The following is a 17127-nucleotide window of genomic DNA, read 5'->3' on the forward strand; positions in this document are numbered from 1 at the left end:
TTCAGTGGTCCTGTATGTCTTCCATTCTAATAATTGCTCCCACAGTTGATTTCTTTACACCAAGCGAAGAGTGAGGAGTTACAGAAAACGTTTGGCCTCCGTTATTGCCAACAAAGGGTACATAACAAAGTATTGAGATTAACTTTTGGTATTGACCAAATACTTATTTTCCACAATGATTTGCAAATAAATTCTTAAAAAAATCAAACAATGTGATTTTCTGTTTTGTTTTCCCACATTCTGTCTCTCATGGTTGAGGTTTACCCATGTTGCACTTGCACAATTGGTGATTGACTAAATACTTATTTGCGCCACTGTATATGATTACAGTTATGTAAACAATGTAAACAATGTAAACAATGGATCTCTTTTATTTAACTGTGATCATTTCTTAATACCATGGGCGACACCAGACATATTTCACTTGGGAACGTGCCCCAGAATATGCATTTAATTTAAAATTAGGCCCTAGTGTTTGTTCTTTTAGTAGGAAAACTTGTCGAAAATATAAAACCAATGTAAATACGTTTGTTAATGTTTTTTTTTTTTTTTTTTTTTTTTTTATGAGGGGGGAAAAAAAAGAAAAAAAAAAGAAACAAGTCTACTATATATGTATGGTTTAAAAAAATAACTTGCATGCAACAGTTAAACGTGTGCATTTGTAAGAAATATAATACTATATTATAGTTCTTATTCTCACAATAATGCACAAAATGAATAAAATAATGGGTTAGATAATAAGGTAAATCCAGGCACATCCAGTATGTTTGAAAAAACGACAGCGCAGAGAACTTTATATGTATTACTTTATTTGGGCAGCAGAGGGAGACACACACCATTCAATTGGCCTCTCCATTTGAGGGCCTCCTGTTTCAGCATCCAGCAATTGTGTTGAGGCGAAGCTTTGACCTGCAAGACAAGGCTTTCAAAATACGTCAACCCTACCCACAAAAGCAACCATTATGTAAAAAAAGGACTCCAAAATGAAAACAAACAAAAACAAATTATGCCAAGAGGTGTCTCCAACACTGAGGTCACTCCCAAAAACCCCAACACGAGTTTCGCACACACCCACACATATAAGCCCACATCACCAGCCTGGTAGGCCTGGAGGAAGAAGCACACAGTTAAGTCCATGTGCAAGGCCAAAATGACAAGGGCCGCTAGCTGGTTGGTGCTTGGCAACACACAAAGGACAACAACGTTGGTCACAGAAAAAAAAGAGAAAAAGCCACTTTTGTATGTGGAGCGGTCGCAGCTTGGCAGAAAACGGACACACGAGAAAAGCAAATGTCACCCTGTCTTTAGTCATTTTGTGAGGCGGGACACAAAGATCGTCTGTCACGGAACATCACGTCGGCCCAGCCGCGATGGGCACGATTACATCCTTGTGGTTTTATCGGCATCTATATGGAAACGGACGGATAGAAAAGTTTATGGAAGCATTCCACAAGTGGAGAGGCCCTAAATTTGATTGGAAAACAATGCCTTGTGTGTAATTTTTCTGTGTTTACGGGCAAGGGAAACAACATTCGGCCGATACGAGAGTTACAGTACACAATCAAAGGCTGTTTAGAAGACTAATAATAAGTCGGATGCCAAGACACACCAAGAACATTTGCCTTCTCCATGACAATGTATTTTCCAAGGAAAATTCCATAGAAAAGTAGACATCACCTTTCCCAATTTGCCATTGTTGCAATGGAAAACCACATTTTCCAGTGACACTGTTCAAAGTCTGTCCTTCATCACCACTTTTCCTGTTTAGGTTCGCGGAGTGCTAGCCTATCCCAGACTGCACCGTGAACTGGTTGCCAATCAGTCACATAGCACATATGGATATAGACAACCTTTCTAAGTACAATTGTCACTGAGTGGAACACAAGCTATTCCGTCTGCACTGAATTTAAGAAGAATGTCCTACTTTACTACCCCTTTCACAAACATACCCTGGTAAATCCCTGTGTATGGTGACATGGGATTTACTCGCATCATTGCTTTCACACATGTAGAGGTATCCCGGGAATGACGCGGGTTGCAAACGTTCACAGGCTTGTCCAGTGTTGCCCACTGGCACTCTCTGTGCAGGGAGGGCTGCTGGCGCGATTTTATAACCTGGACATTACGTCATTTTTGGTCCGCATGGGCTGTCATAATGTTGGCCAAATCTTGATTTTTTACAGAGCCGTTTGTAGGAGCGTTGCCGACGTCGTAACTGCAGCCAATTTAAGTTCATCAAGACTATTTAAGCACAGGTGACCCATGGGTGCCGAGATATTAACTTGCTGAGCGCCATTCGACACCTCTGCTGCCCTTGTTAAGAGATTCCCTACAATGTGCTGGTATTTAAGCGTATTTATTTTGTTGTCTTATTGGCTCTCTGCCTACTGCTTAGGTTAGTATTATTGATCCCCGTCGACCTACTGTCACGGATCCATTGCGTTATTCCCTCTTTTCTGCAATCGCGTCTATTTTTGTTTGTATTTAATAAACCCTTGACCGCGTCCCTCCATTGTTTTTTAATTTGAGGTACAACCTTGTTTCCGCAGTTGTGGACAGTAACATCAGCAACAAAATAAACCACACATTTCCAAAGATGGATGTTGAGTTAATTATCGAGGGTTGATTGAATATTTGCTTGATTGATTGAATATTTGCTTGTGCTCATACATACCTAATACAGTGCCTTGCAAAAGTATTCGGCCCCCTTGAATCTTGCAACCTTTCGCCACATTTCAGGCTTCAAACATAAAGATATGAAATTTAATTTTTTTGTCAAGAATCAACAACAAGTGGGACACAATCGTGAAGTGGAACAACATTTATTGGATAATTTAAACTTTTTTAACAAATAAAAAACTGAAAAGTGGGGCGTGCAATATTATTCGGCCCCTTTATTTTTAGTGCAGCAAACTCACTCCAGAAGTTCAGTGAGGATCTCTGAATGATCCAATGTTGTCCTAAATGACCGATGACGATAAATAGAATCCAAATGTGTGTAATCAAGTCTCCGTATAAATGCACCTGCTCTGTGAAAGTCTCAGGGTTCTGTTTAAAGTGCAGAGAGCATTATGAAAACCAAGGAACACACCAGACAGGTCCGAGATACTGTTGTGGAGAAGTTTAAAGCCGGATTTGGATACAAAAAGATTTCCCAAGCTTTAAACATCTCAAGGAGCACTGTGCAAGCCATCATATTGAAATGGAAGGAGCATCAGACCACTGCAAATCTACCAAGACCCGGCCGTCCTTCCAAACTTTCTTCTCAAACAAGGACAAAACTGATCAGAGATGCAGCCAAGAGGCCCATGATCACTCTGGATGAACTGCAGAGATCTACAGCTGAGGTGGGAGAGTCTGTCCATAGGACAACAATCAGTCGTACACTGCACAAATCTGGCCTTTATGGAAGAGTGGCAAGAAGAAAGCCATTTCTCAAAGATATCCATAAAAAGTCTCGTTTAAAGTTTGCCACAAGCCACCTGGGAGACACACCAAACATGTGGAAGAAGGTGCTCTGGTCAGATGAAACCAAAATTGAACTTTTTGGCCACAATGCAAAACGATATGTTTGGCGTAAAAGCAACACAGCTCATCACCCTGAACACACCATCCCCACTGTCAAACATGGTGATGGCAGCATCATGGTTTGGGCCTGCTTTTCTTCAGCAGGGACAGGGAAGATGGTTAAAATTGACGGGAAGATGGATGCAGCCAAATACAGGAACATTCTGGAAGAAAACCTGTTGGTATCTGCACAAGACCTGAGACTGGGACGGAGATTTATCTTCCAACAGGACAATGATCCAAAACATAAAGCCAAATCTACAATAGAATGGTTCAAAAATAAATGTATCCAGGTGTTAGAATGGCCAAGTCAAAGTCCAGACCTGAATCCAATCGAGAATCTGTGGAAAGAGCTGAAGACTGCTGTTCACAAACACTCTCCATCCAACCTCACTGAGCTCGAGCTGTTTTACAAGGAAGAATGGGCAAGAATGTCAGTCTCTTGATGTGCAAAACTGATAGAAACATACCCCAAGCGACTTGCAGCTGTAATTGGAGCAAAAGGTGGCGCTACAAAGTATTAACGCAAGGGGGCCGAATAATATTGCACGCCCCACTTTTCAGTTTTTTATTTGTTAAAAAAGTTTAAATTATCCAATAAATTTTGTTTCACTTCACGATTGTGTCCCACTTGTTGTTGATTCTTGACTAAAAATTAAAATTTTATATCTTTATGTTTGAAGCCTGAAATGTGGCGAAAGGTTGCAAGGTTCAAGGGGGCCGAATACTTTTGCAAGGCACTGTACATACATAATACATACTGCCATATTTTCTCTTATTGATATAATCAGTAAATGATTATTGCTTGCTATACTAGGTTGTAGTATAATGTTTAAGTGTTATAAAGAGTAAAGAAAGGTCGGGATGACAACTGCCTTGCTTCATGGCCGCATCATTGCGTAACTAGACCTTCCGGGACATCTTCAGCACCTGGCGTCTAGACTTTCGTCTAGACCTTCGAGGACAATTTTCCATTCGAGGACATCTTCCACAGCCGCAGCGTTGCATAACTGAAGTGTCTGGGTCATTCTGACCACTTTACCTGTGCCCTTGCTTACACACGTGTATTTAGTTAGTTCCACCTACATGCTCACACATAGCCAACCAAAATCACATGGGTGTCTCCAGCTTGCTTTCCCCCTCCCTTCAGGGCGGCACCCTTCTGTGTTAGGACAAACCCCTAATAAAAAGAGCAAGGAGGGTTTTTTCCTTAGATCAATTTTGGTGACTATACAGCATAATCTAGCATTTCTCTGTCTGGTCCCTCTTTGCTCTCCTTGGCCAAGAAAACTTGTCTTCTCTCCTTATTTTTGGGTAATTTTACAAATGTCTACCTAAGGGTCTATTTTTGAACTTGACAATGAACGATGGACTTCCTCGGCTCTAAAATCCAGTAGCAATTCGTTATATTTTGAGTTTAATTGAGCTATTTCCAGCTTGCTTTGTTGATAATTGCTATGTTTGTTTACCGCTTTTCGTCTTACAGTGAAGAAAGAGGAAGTGACGATTGGCCCGTCATGATATTTACGTCATCAGCCATCGTACTGTGACCCAGGAATTTAACGGTTGCTTTCATATAAGCATCGTCCCGGGACTTTCCTGGGCATTATACTAAGACGCGACCCGTGAAATGTCAACGTAATCTCCGTGCCAGTCGACCCGGGAAATTGTGCTCACATACAAAGGCTGCCCGTTTAAATCCCGGGATTTTCAAATCTTGCCATGTGTGAAAGGGGCTTTAGTGACTCCTTTTCAAAATCCTAATAACAATTTGTCATCCCATTGTGTCCATGGAAAAGCCTTTAGACTAGTGTTGTTCTCGTCAACGATGATTACTATTAAAATATTTCGTCAATGAACAATTTTTCATTAGGACGACATAACGATGAGCTAAAAGCTTTGTCTTGGGAGACTAAAACAAAACAAGATGTTTGCCAGTTGTTGTCTGACTAGATGGGAACGAGATGAAAATTCGCCATAGATTCCGTCATTAGATCACAACACATCTTAGCAGTCCAACCCCCCCCCCCCCCCCCCCCTCCCCACACACACACAGACTTAACACATGTGTCAGGTGCTCCATGCTAAGTTTTGTTTTCTTATCTTGGCCAGTCCATGTTGCTTTAGCCCAGGGGTTCCCAACCTATTCCACTAAGGCACACTGTGGGTGCAGGATTTCATTCTTACCAAACAAGATGACAACACTTTTTCCCCAATCTGGTGTTTTACAAGTGCAATCAGTTGATTGCAGTCAGGTGTGGCTTGTTTTAGCAGAAGCCTCATTGGTTCAACTGTCTCTGCTGGATCGGCTGGAACAAAAACCAGGACCCACAGTGTGCCTTGAGGACTGGGTTGAAAACCCCTGCTTTAGCCTTTAAAGGTCAATGCTAAATATCACAACACACTAAACTAACTTGTAGCATTAGCATAGCGTTCGCGTTAGCATTAGCATTTCGCGCGGTGACTCGGTGTCTTCTTAAATTCTTGGAAAACTTTTTACCGTAATTTTCAGACTGTAAGCCGCTACTTTTTTCCTTCATTCTGAATCCTGCGGCTCATAGTCCAGTGCAGCTTATTTGTTGATTTATTTGGGTTAACATGTAACACTTTATTTGACAGCAGAGTCATAATACTGTCAAAAGACCGTTATAAATATAAAATGGCACTATCATGGGCATTACTGAATGCTTACGACAGATGTCATTAAGTGTCATCTGGCAAATTATGATACTAACTCCATTTACGTTCAGCTCGGATCTTTTACATCCATTCAAAAGTGAGAAAATTTGTCAATTGACACAAAATGACATCTGCTATAAGCATTCATTAATGCTCATGGCAGTGTCATGTTATTATTATGATTGTCTCATGACATTCTTATGGCACCACTGTCAAATACAGAGGGGCAAATAGGTATTTAGTCAACCACTAATTGTGCAAGTTCGCCAACTTGAAAATATTAGAGAGGCCTGTAATTGTCAACATGGGTACATTGTCGTGCTGAAAGACCCAGCCACGTCTCATCTTCAATGCCCTTGCTGATGGAAGATTTTCACTCAAAATCTCTCAATACGTGGCCCCATTCATTCTTTGCTTTACACAGATCAGTCGTCCTGGTCCCTTTGCAGAAAAACAGCCCCAAAGCATGATGTTTCCAAACCCATGCTTCACAGTGGGTATGGTGTTTTTCGGCTGCAATTGAGTATTCTTTCTCCTCCAAACACGAGAACCCATGTTTCTACCAAAAAGTTATATTTTGGTGTCATCTGACCATAACACATTATCCCAGTCCTCTTCTGGATCACCCAAATGCTCTCTAGCGAAACGCAGACGGGCCTGGACGTGTACTGGCTTCAGCGGGGTGACACGTATGGCAGTGCAGGATTTGAGTTCCTGGCGGCGCATTGTGTTACTGATAGTACCCTTTGTTATTTCTCATTAGTATGTTGTCCACCAATTTTACAAAGAAATGGTTTTAGATCACGAGAATGTGCACAAATAAATCTTACTGTCATCATTATTTCATCATGTGCAGTTCTTTAATTTCCATTGTAAATCCCATAGACAAATTGCACATCCTTAGAGACTGTCAACATTGATTTTACTTGCGTACATGATAAAAGCATGAGTTGATAGTTGTATCATTAAGAAAATCTATTTCTCGACAACACTCCTCCTTAAATAATAAACAGGTACACCCTTGATAGACCATTAGCTTGCTCGCTCATAAATAATTGCTTGTTTGTGTTGTTCAACCTGCAATAAAGAAAAATCTTCAGGCTCCATTGGCTGCCTCCATTGTTCAATTTTTGATAGCAACGATCAAAATAACAGCGGGGAGGGTTGACGGTCGATAGGTACGTCCGATCCCGCCGCCATTTCAGGCACATTGAGGAGCGAATCGGCGGAGTGAAGATGCATTTCAGCTTGGCTTCATCAATACGGTTCATGATCTTTGAGAAAAGAAATGTTCCAGGAGTGTTAATAGTGTTATTTTCTTTGCACACACACACAAGACACACACACAGGCTTAATTCCTTGCCTGCAGCGGTGTGAGCTGAAGTCCCTCTCCTATTAACCAGGCTGCCTTCGAATCAATGGAAAACATAAAGAGGCTTAATCTTTTCTGGTGCCTGCTGCTGATTGCCTATTACACAATAATAACACACCTTCAGTCCCGTGGAACACGAGAGGGAGAGACAGTCTTCTTAACAGACACACTGGTATGACCAGGGGTGAAAGTGGTTAGAATTTCTTGGCGGAACTGCCCGACGTGATGGTTGCCACGGAGCCAGAAATTTTATTTATTTTTTGGGCGGGGGGTCAAAAGTACTGAAATGCAAAGAAAACTGTTTAGGTCAGTTATTTCTATAACACACACAAAAACTGATTTTCATTCAAAATTGTATTTTTTTCAATGATTTGCAAAATAAAAGTGAACAAAAACATCTACAGTTGTGGTCTAAAGTTTACATACACTTGTGAAGAACATAATGTCATGGCTCTCTTAAAACTCAGATTTTTCTCTGATAGAGTGATTGGAACAGATACTTCTTTGTCACAAAAAACATTCATGAAGTTTGGTTCTTTTATGACTTTATTATGGGTGAACAGAAAAAAGTGATCGAATTTGCTGGGTCAAAAATATACATACAGCAGCGCTAATATTTGGTAACATGTCCCTTGGCCATTTTCACTTCAATTAGGCGCTTTTGGTAGCCATCCACAAGCTTCTGGTTGAATCTTTGACCACTCCTCTTGACAGAATTGGTGCAGTTCAGTTAAATTTGATGGCTTTCTGACATAGACTTGTTTCTTCAGCATTGTCCACAAGTTCTCAATGGGGTTTAAGTCAGGACTTTGGGAAGGCCATTCGAAAACCTTAATTCTAGCCTGATTTAGCCATTCCATTACCACTTTGATGTGTGTTTGGGGTCATTGTCCTGTTGGAACACCCAACTGCGCCCAAGACCCAATCTTCGGGCTGATGACGTTAGGTTATCTTGAAGAATTTGAAGGTAATCCTCCTTCTTCATTATCCCATTTACTCTTTGTAAAGCACCAGTTCTATTGGCAGCAAAACAGCCCCACAGCATAATACTACCACCACCGTGCTTGACGGTAAGCATGGTGTACTTGGAGTTAAAGGCCTCACCTTTTCTCCTCCAAACATATTGCTGAGCATTGTGGCCAAACAGCTTGATTTTTGTTTCGTCTGACCACAGAACTTTCCTCCAGAAGGTCTTATCTTTGTCCATGTGATCAGCAGCAAACTTCAGTCGAGCCTTAAGGTGCCGCTTTTGGAGCAAGGGCTTCCTTCTTGCATGGCAGCATCTCAGTCCATGGAGATGCAAAACACGCTTGACTGGGGACACTGACACCTGTGTTCCAGCAGCTTCTAATTCTTGGCAGATCTGCTTTTTGGTGATTCTCGGTTGAATCTTCACCCTCCTGACCAATTTTCTCTCAGTAGTAGCTGATAGCTTGCGTTTTCTTTCTGATCGTGGCAGTGACAAAACAGTGCCATGCACTTTATACTTACAAACAATTGTTTGCACTGTTGCTCTTGGGACCTGCAGCTGCTTTGAAATGGCTCCAAGTGACTTTCCTGACTTGTTCAAGTCAATGATTCGCTTTTTCAGATCCATGTATGTATATTTTTGACCCAGCAGATTTGATCACTTTTTCTGTTAACCCATAATAAAGTCATAAAAGAACCAAACTTCTTGAATGTTTTTTGTGACAAAGAAGTATCTGTTCCAATCACTCTATCGGAGAAAAATCAGAGTTGTAGAAATAACTGGAAACTCAAGAGAGACATGACATTATGTTATTCACAGGTGTATGTAAACTTTTGACCACAACTGTATAACCCCAACCTCCATCTTCTAATTTCTATTTTCCCTCATTTCCTCACATACTAAATGCCAAATCTAAATTTTAAGTACTTAAGAACATAGGATGTATATTCAAATTTAAGGTAATGTAAAAATTTACTTTGTGTGTTTAAAAAAAAAAAATGTTTAAAGTAAGATATATAACATATGTTCAGAAAAATAAGTACAAATGACCTATATTATGCAGAGCGAAATGGAATATATTTTGAAGATCGTGCAAACATTGACTTTTTTAAATCATAAGGAAATGAATAAGTAGTCTAACATAAATGAACAATCTAAGTCCAAAGTGCACATTGACTGCTAAGAGCTTCTGAACCTCCCCATCAAGAGCAAATAAAACCAAATATGATAAATAACGCACCTTAACTCTTTCCTTGCTCTTAAAAATTTGATCCATTTTCTGTTGCATTGCCCTTTTTTTCATTGATTCATTCCATTTTTCATTGATTCATTAATTTTTTTCATTGACGTGACTCATCATCGTCAGACTCAGATAACTGCAACAGCTGGGGAAACCTCCATGCCGTCCGTGGAATAAAATAAATAATAAATATCGGTGGAAACGGATTACGCTACACAAGCACTATATTTTGCTTGTTGTTAACACTTGTGTACGTAAATCTGATGTCGGTAGATTGTTTTCTTCTTGGAGATGAAATGCATGTGTGGCAGCTTTGTATTCTATTATTTTTTTCACATTGCGTTTTGACAGTTGCCGTCATATTTTTGGAATCAAAGCAACGTATACCGGAACTGCGTTCCGGCCCTGAATCTTATACCGGAACTGCGTTCCTGACCGTTCCCGCCCACTTTCACCCCTGGGTATGATGCATAGTAAACCTATTGTTAGACATTGCGTTGGTGGAGCCTTTGTCAAAACAGTGATGTTTCGCAAAAAGTTTTGCAACAAAGCATTGTGTATCATGTATCAATAAAAACATTTTAAAAAAGAAATAGTTTTTCTACTTCTCTGAGACAAAGCCCAACACCACCAGGTAATCTTCCTCATTGCATAATGAGTCATTTGACCAAAACCAATTTGAATCAAGCCGTGATCTCAAACTCTCACTTTACGTAACGGCGTTATTTATAACGGCGTTACTCCCAACACTGTTACATTTTTTTGTATTGGTCGGATAAAATACAATGCTTTACTACCCTCCTTCGTTAACTCACTCATTCACTTTACTGGATTTTGACTGATTTTGCAAGGCCCACAGAAAATTCTGTTCTATTGCTATATAAAGATGGAACCCACCAAAAAGAAAGATTAGACTCTCTTCTTTCAGCAGGAAAGTTAATATCTTTTTCCATTCTTTAGAAATCAGCGTTAGAAAATAGCTTAATTTGAGCAATTTTCCATTTTCTGATGAAAAAACAGCATGTGAGAGCATACATTTCAAACATAACACAGCTATTTATGCTTTTGTGACATCCCAAACATCTGAATAATGTTTTCCTTCTACAAAATAACAACAAGACAAATAGAGCTTTTGATAGCAAAGTAACAATTTATTTACACATAACTAAACTATTGAACTGATAGATGACGCTGTTGTGGCCGCGACAGCCGGGGTAAACTTTTCCATCATCGCCGCCTGTCTCATCAAGATGGATTTTTATGAGTCTTTCTTTTGTGGTGACCGCTGCCTCATGGCGGAGTTGGCCGTGCGCATTTCCGACTGAGTCGTGAGACACTGGAGGGTGCGGGGGACGCGAGCGGCCGAGCACAGCGGCACGGGATCTGCTCGGCGAGCACCACGGACTCAACGGCATCGTCCGCTGCACTGGTGGTCCCGGTCGTTCTGCTCGGTCGTCCAGCGCCTGGCATCCTGAGCATCCTCCCAGTTGTTCTGCTCGGTCGTCCCCCACCTGACATCCCGGACGTCCGTTCAGTCGTCTTCCGCCGGCGGCCCGGCTGTGCGGCCCAGCCGTTCGTTCCGTTGAACCAGGTTGCGGGTCTTACTAAATGCGCTACTGCCCTCCAGTGGCCAGTTTTATTGCTTTAAAATGGATTTTCAGCATTGTGCTTTGGAGCTAAGTTGCATCAGAACCTAGAGATGTCTCTTGTGAAAAAAGAAAAAAAAATACATAAAAGACTGATACATAGGTCTTTGGGACACTGAAACAATTAAAAATAGAACATATTTATACGTTTTTGGAGCAAATGAGTTAATAGGGCTTCAAAACCCATAACCATAAGTTCGATATGATGCTTTGAAGGTGCAAATGGCACATACATTAACTACTTTGCGCAGTGACGTAAAAAGATGCCATCATTCAACCCAAGAGTATCCACAACTGTAATTACGCATGTTTGTAATTTGCTTGCTATGTAATTATGGCTCAGATTTGTTGTACCAGTACTGCAATTATGACTTTACTACTGCGTGGTGTATAATAGTGAGCGCTCCAACTTACAAATTTGGATCCCCAAATTCAAAGATATAAAAATCGCAAAATTCAGTCACTGACACAGTAGAAATAATTTATGGACCTAATTCCAATGGCATATTGGCATAGATCCATCACCCAACGTATAACCATCCTCTTAGAAACTTGATGTTTTGATAGTTCGTGTCAGGTATTTAGCACAAATGGGGCTGGTTCTGGTTCTATGAGCTGAGCCAGCACGACAGGTTGAGGACGTTGGAATCAGGCAAGTCCAGGACTGGAACCAGGGCCACCGACGGACTGGAGTCCCCGAGGAGTTTTTTCAAAGCATCTTCGATTCCTGGTGGAGGAAGGAGGGTGATGTTAGAGCATTGCTCCCACTGGGGCTGCACTTAACCCACTGACCGGGAGCTATTCACGAATTATTGATATTCCTAAACCCTTTACATTCATTGCAATGCAGACACATGTTAAGAAGGATTGGATTCCACACACAAACACGCAAACGTGTGGGAACATGGGGGGGTTCTGTCTTTATTGGACACAGTTGTCCAGGGTGTGTGTGTGTGTGTGTGTGCATGGCAGGTCTACAGACGGAAATCGGACATATAAGAATTTATGATGCCAACGTCTCGATGACAGCCCGTCTATCTAGCGGCCGTCTGCTGGGATTACTGTCCGGTCTTGATCTATAACGCTAATTGCTGACAGGTGTGCCTGTCTCTCACTCAACTCCTTCTTTTAACCCTTTAACACCTAGGCATATTTTGTCTGAATTTGCATGTGTTTGATGTGGCCTTTATATTTCAAAGAAAAAAATGGCTTACAATGGCCTGGTTGGGTCCCTTTTTTCAGGCCACCATAACATTCATGTCCAAACCGTTGTGTCTTCACTGACCAATTATAATCAACCTTCTGGACCCAAAAAGACAAACAAAAAAAATCCCAAATTTGTACTATTGATGTCCCATTGACCACCAAACATGCTCAATAGGGTTGTTCCGATCATGTTTTTTTTTGCTCCTGATCCGATCCCTATCGTTTTAGTTTGAGTATCTGCCGATCCCGATATTTCCCGATCCGATTGTTTTTTTTTTTGCTCCAGATTCAATTCCAATCATTCCCGATAGTTTTTCCCGATCATATACATTTTGGCAATGCATTAAAAAAAATAAATAAATAAAACTCGGACGAATATATATATATTCAACATACAGTACATAAGTACTGTATTTGTTTATTATGACAATAAATCCACAAGATGGCATTTACATTATTAACATTCTTTCTGTGAGAGGGATCCACCGATAGAAAGACTTGTGACTTTGTATATTGTGACTAAATAATGCCATCTAGTGTATTTGTTGAGCTTTCAGTAAATGATACTGCAGCCATTCAACCCAAATGCATGATGGGAAGCGGAACCATGGCTGTGTGTAGTGCTACCAATTGATATATCTTCTCTGCGTTGGGAAATAACTTATAATGTTAAGAAAAAGATCAATTGCTACCTTGCTTCCCCACATTGCTTCCCACGATATTTCTAATCGTAGGGAGAGGAATTGTAAGGCTTTAGCCAATTAAAAAAAAGATCCAAAGGCTGCCAAAATTCCCTCTACTCATTTTATGCTGTCTTTTATCTCTCTATAGAGGTAAAACGGCGCCATTACAGATTGAGCGCGACAATGCGTGAGTGGGTCGTGCTGCGCATGCAATAATTGCGTTAAATATTTTAACGTGATACATTTTTTAAAAAATTAATTACCGCCGTTAAAGGGATAAATTTAATAACCCTACCTTAAGCCTAAACTAAAGACTCTGGATGAGTGTAACATATTATGTCTGTAACGTTAAATACAATTAGAAAACAATTTAACTAAAAAATATATATATATTTAAAAAAGGCATGGCCGATTTCTTTTTTGCCGATTCCGATACTTTGAAAATGACGTGATCGGACCCGATCGATCGGGACATCTCTAATGCTCAACGAAACGTTTTGAATCGTGATAATATTTATTCAACTTGTTAGGATAAATATTCAACAGAAAAATGCGATTGAATAGTTTTATATTTGATAATTCAACAGAAACAGCAGGTATGGTCATCGCCGTTTTTGTCGTTTGTACATACTATGGTCAAAACTGGTTATTTAGAAAACACCAATAGTGCAAAATAGTGAATATATATGCATGTATGTATAAATATATACCATCTAACACAAAAGGATGATACAGTGGTATGAAAAAATATCTGAACCGTTATGAATTTCTCACATTCTTCTTGATATCACCATCAAATGTAATCCGATCTTTGTCAAAATCACACAGATGAAAAAACTGTCTGAATGAACTAAAACCACCCAAACATTTATAGGTTTATAGTAAGTGAACCATCACATTTAATATTTTGTGGCCATCCCTTTGGCAGCTATAACTTCAACCAGACGCTTCCTAGAGCTGCAGATCAGTCTAATCAGACTAATCTTGGCCCATTCTTCCCTACAAAACTGCTGTAGTTCAGTCAGATTCCGGGGAGGCTTGGCATGAATCTATGAATGAATTTAGGTCATGCCACAGGATCTCAGTTTGGTTCAATTGTGGACTTTGACTTGGCCACTCCAGTAATCGGTTCTTCTGAAACCATTCTGAAGTAGATTTACTTCTGTGTTTTGGATCATTGCCTTGTTGCAGCATCCATTATGTTTTTAGCTTCAACTGTTGGACAGACGGCCTCAAGTTTTCATGCAAAACATCCTGATAAACTCTTGAATTCATTCTTCCATTTATGATTGCATGTTGTCCAGGCCCTGAGGTAGCAAAACAGCCCCAAACCATGATGCTCCCTCCATCATACTTCACGGTGGGGATGAGGTGTTGTTGTTGGTGAGCAGTTCCGTTTTTTCTCCACACATAACATTGTGTGTTACTTCCAAACAATTCAACTTTGGTTTCATCAGTCCACAAAATATTTTGCCATAACTTCTGTGGAGTGTCCAAGTGCCTTTTTGCGAACACTGAACGACAACGATGTTTTTTTTGACAGCAGTGGCTTCCTCCGTGGAGTCCTCCCATGAACAACATTCTTGGCCATAGTTTTTCATACAGTTGATGTGTGTACGGAGATACTGGACTATGCCAGTGATTTCTGTAAGTCTTTAGCAGACACTCTAGGGTTCTTTTTTACCTCTCTAAGAATTCTGCACTCAACTCTCGGCGTCATCTTTGGTAGACGGCCATTCTTTGGGAGAGAAGCAACAGTGCCAAACTCTCTCCATTTGTAGACAACTTCTCTGACTGTCGATTGATGAACATCCAGACTTTTAGAGATGGTTTTGTATCCTTTCCCAGCTTTATACAAATCAACAATACTTGATCGCAGGTCTTCAGACAGCTCTTTTGATCGAGCCATGGTGCACATCAGACAATGCTTCTCATGAAGACATTCCTTACCAGGTGTGTGTTTTATAGTGGGCAGGGCAGCTTTAAACCACTCATCAGTAATTAGGCACATACAATTGGTTTCAATTGCTCTTTAAGTCTACTTAGGCAGAGGGTCCGCTTACTTATTTTTCCCCCTTCTGTCATTGTTTGCATGCTATCTCCATTAAAATATGAAAACCTATAAATGTTTGGGTGGTTTTAGTTAAAGCAGACAGTTTTTTCATCTGTGTGATTTCGACAAAGATCAGCTCACATTTGATGGTGATTTAATGCGGTAATGTACGAAATTCCGAAAGGTTCAGATACTTTTTCATACCATTGTAAAAGTTGGCAAATTTTTTTTTTCCTAATGGGAAAAGGTAACACAGCTATTTTGGGAGGGTGTTTACCTAAAGGATTATGGAATCCGCGATAAATAAGCTGGCCTCTTTTTAAATGTTCCAATTCAACCATTGTAAACCGAACACTGTCAATGTTACGGGGTATGGGACCTGAGAGGACCCCATGAGCATTTCTTGATATATGGAGACCGCAGTGAATAGAGGATCCCTGTGATTAATAGCTGATACCTTCGGGGCTCATTGGGCTTTTAAAAGAGTGGCCGAGGCCTGGAGCCTAGCGAGTTTTTAGTTGTGCAACACTGCCTCCCAAATGGATCAAATTAGTCAAATGAACTGGCGATTATAGCAAGTGTTGGCCAATGAACATTGTTCATTTAGCGGGGGATGAGTTTAGACGCTGAGGGGCATGGAAAGACCTCTTTGCCAATTGTTTTTATGTGTTCCAGCTCCATTACAGTTTACTTAAATAGAAGGACAGATACTTTAGTATAAAACAAAGTACAAGTACCGAGTACTTCCAATAGTTAATTAAATATATATTTTTTAAAAGTTTTAAGTCAACAGATACAGTATCATAAAAATCGACTTGAAATCTACAACCAAGTCTACTTCAGTAAAAAAAATGTGTAGTATTTGTAGTGAATTGGCCTACAAATGCACGGAAATTTCTCTGATCTTCACTGGAAAAAGTTGAAGTCCGTCTTCAAGATAGAAGGGGGCTTTGAATCGTGAGTAACAAGTTGAGACAAGATATTTAAAGGTTTCATTCGAAGCATATGTCACGTCTATCAGCTGTGAATCCTCACGCAAATAATGGAAAAGGGGAGCGGAGCGGGGGTGTTGGGGGCTCATATTTTGCGTCGCTGACGCCAGAGGTGTTACTTTTTTCCCCCTTTTGACTTTTTGGATTCATCTCCCCAATGAGAGCAGGCTGTGACCCATAAAGATGCCCGTGGGTGGGCTTTGAGGGACTGGGGGAGCGCGGGGGGCTTTTCTTCTTGTGCGTGCAAGCCAATTCCAGCTCCTCCATGATGAGTCAGGGTATGGTTGGAGGGGTAGGGATAGAATCAAAGTATTGACTTTGCTCCAGTTAACTAGTAACACAGTTACAGTGGTATGAAAAAGTATCTGAACCATTTAGAATTTCTCACATTTCTGCATGAAATCACTATCAAATGTGAGCTGATCTTTGTCAAAATCACACAGATGAAAAAACAGTGTCTGCTTTAACTAAGACCATCCAAACATTTATAAGTTTTCATGTTTTATTGAGGATAGTATGCAAATAATGACAGAAAGGGGAAAACTAAGTAAGTGAACTATCAGGTTTAATATTTTGTGCCCCCTGCTTGGCAGCAATAACTTCAACCGGACGCTTCCTGTAGCTGCAGATCAGTCTGGCACATTGATCAGGACTAATCTTCTCTACAAAACTGCTGTACTTCAGTCAAATTTCTGGGAGGCCTGTCATGAATCACTGTC

The 17127-nt window shown here is 40.5% G+C and overlaps 1 protein-coding gene across 1 annotated transcript in view; it reads right to left on the bottom strand.

The window, feature by feature from the left end:
* Positions 1 to 9445: 9445 nt before the first annotated feature.
* The window catches only part of dph6 (diphthamine biosynthesis 6), a 198813-nt gene continuing 191131 nt past the window's right edge, over positions 9446 to 17127 (bottom strand). Inside the window, exon 15 of the mRNA XM_057859083.1 lies at positions 9446 to 12201. Coding sequence (XP_057715066.1) covers positions 12083 to 12201 — 119 coding nt within the window. The 3' untranslated portion in view covers positions 9446 to 12082. The remainder of the gene's footprint in view (positions 12202 to 17127) is intronic.

The sequence above is a fragment of the Corythoichthys intestinalis genome, chromosome 15 (assembly GCF_030265065.1).
Source record: "Corythoichthys intestinalis isolate RoL2023-P3 chromosome 15, ASM3026506v1, whole genome shotgun sequence".
Taxonomy (NCBI): domain Eukaryota; kingdom Metazoa; phylum Chordata; class Actinopteri; order Syngnathiformes; family Syngnathidae; genus Corythoichthys; species Corythoichthys intestinalis.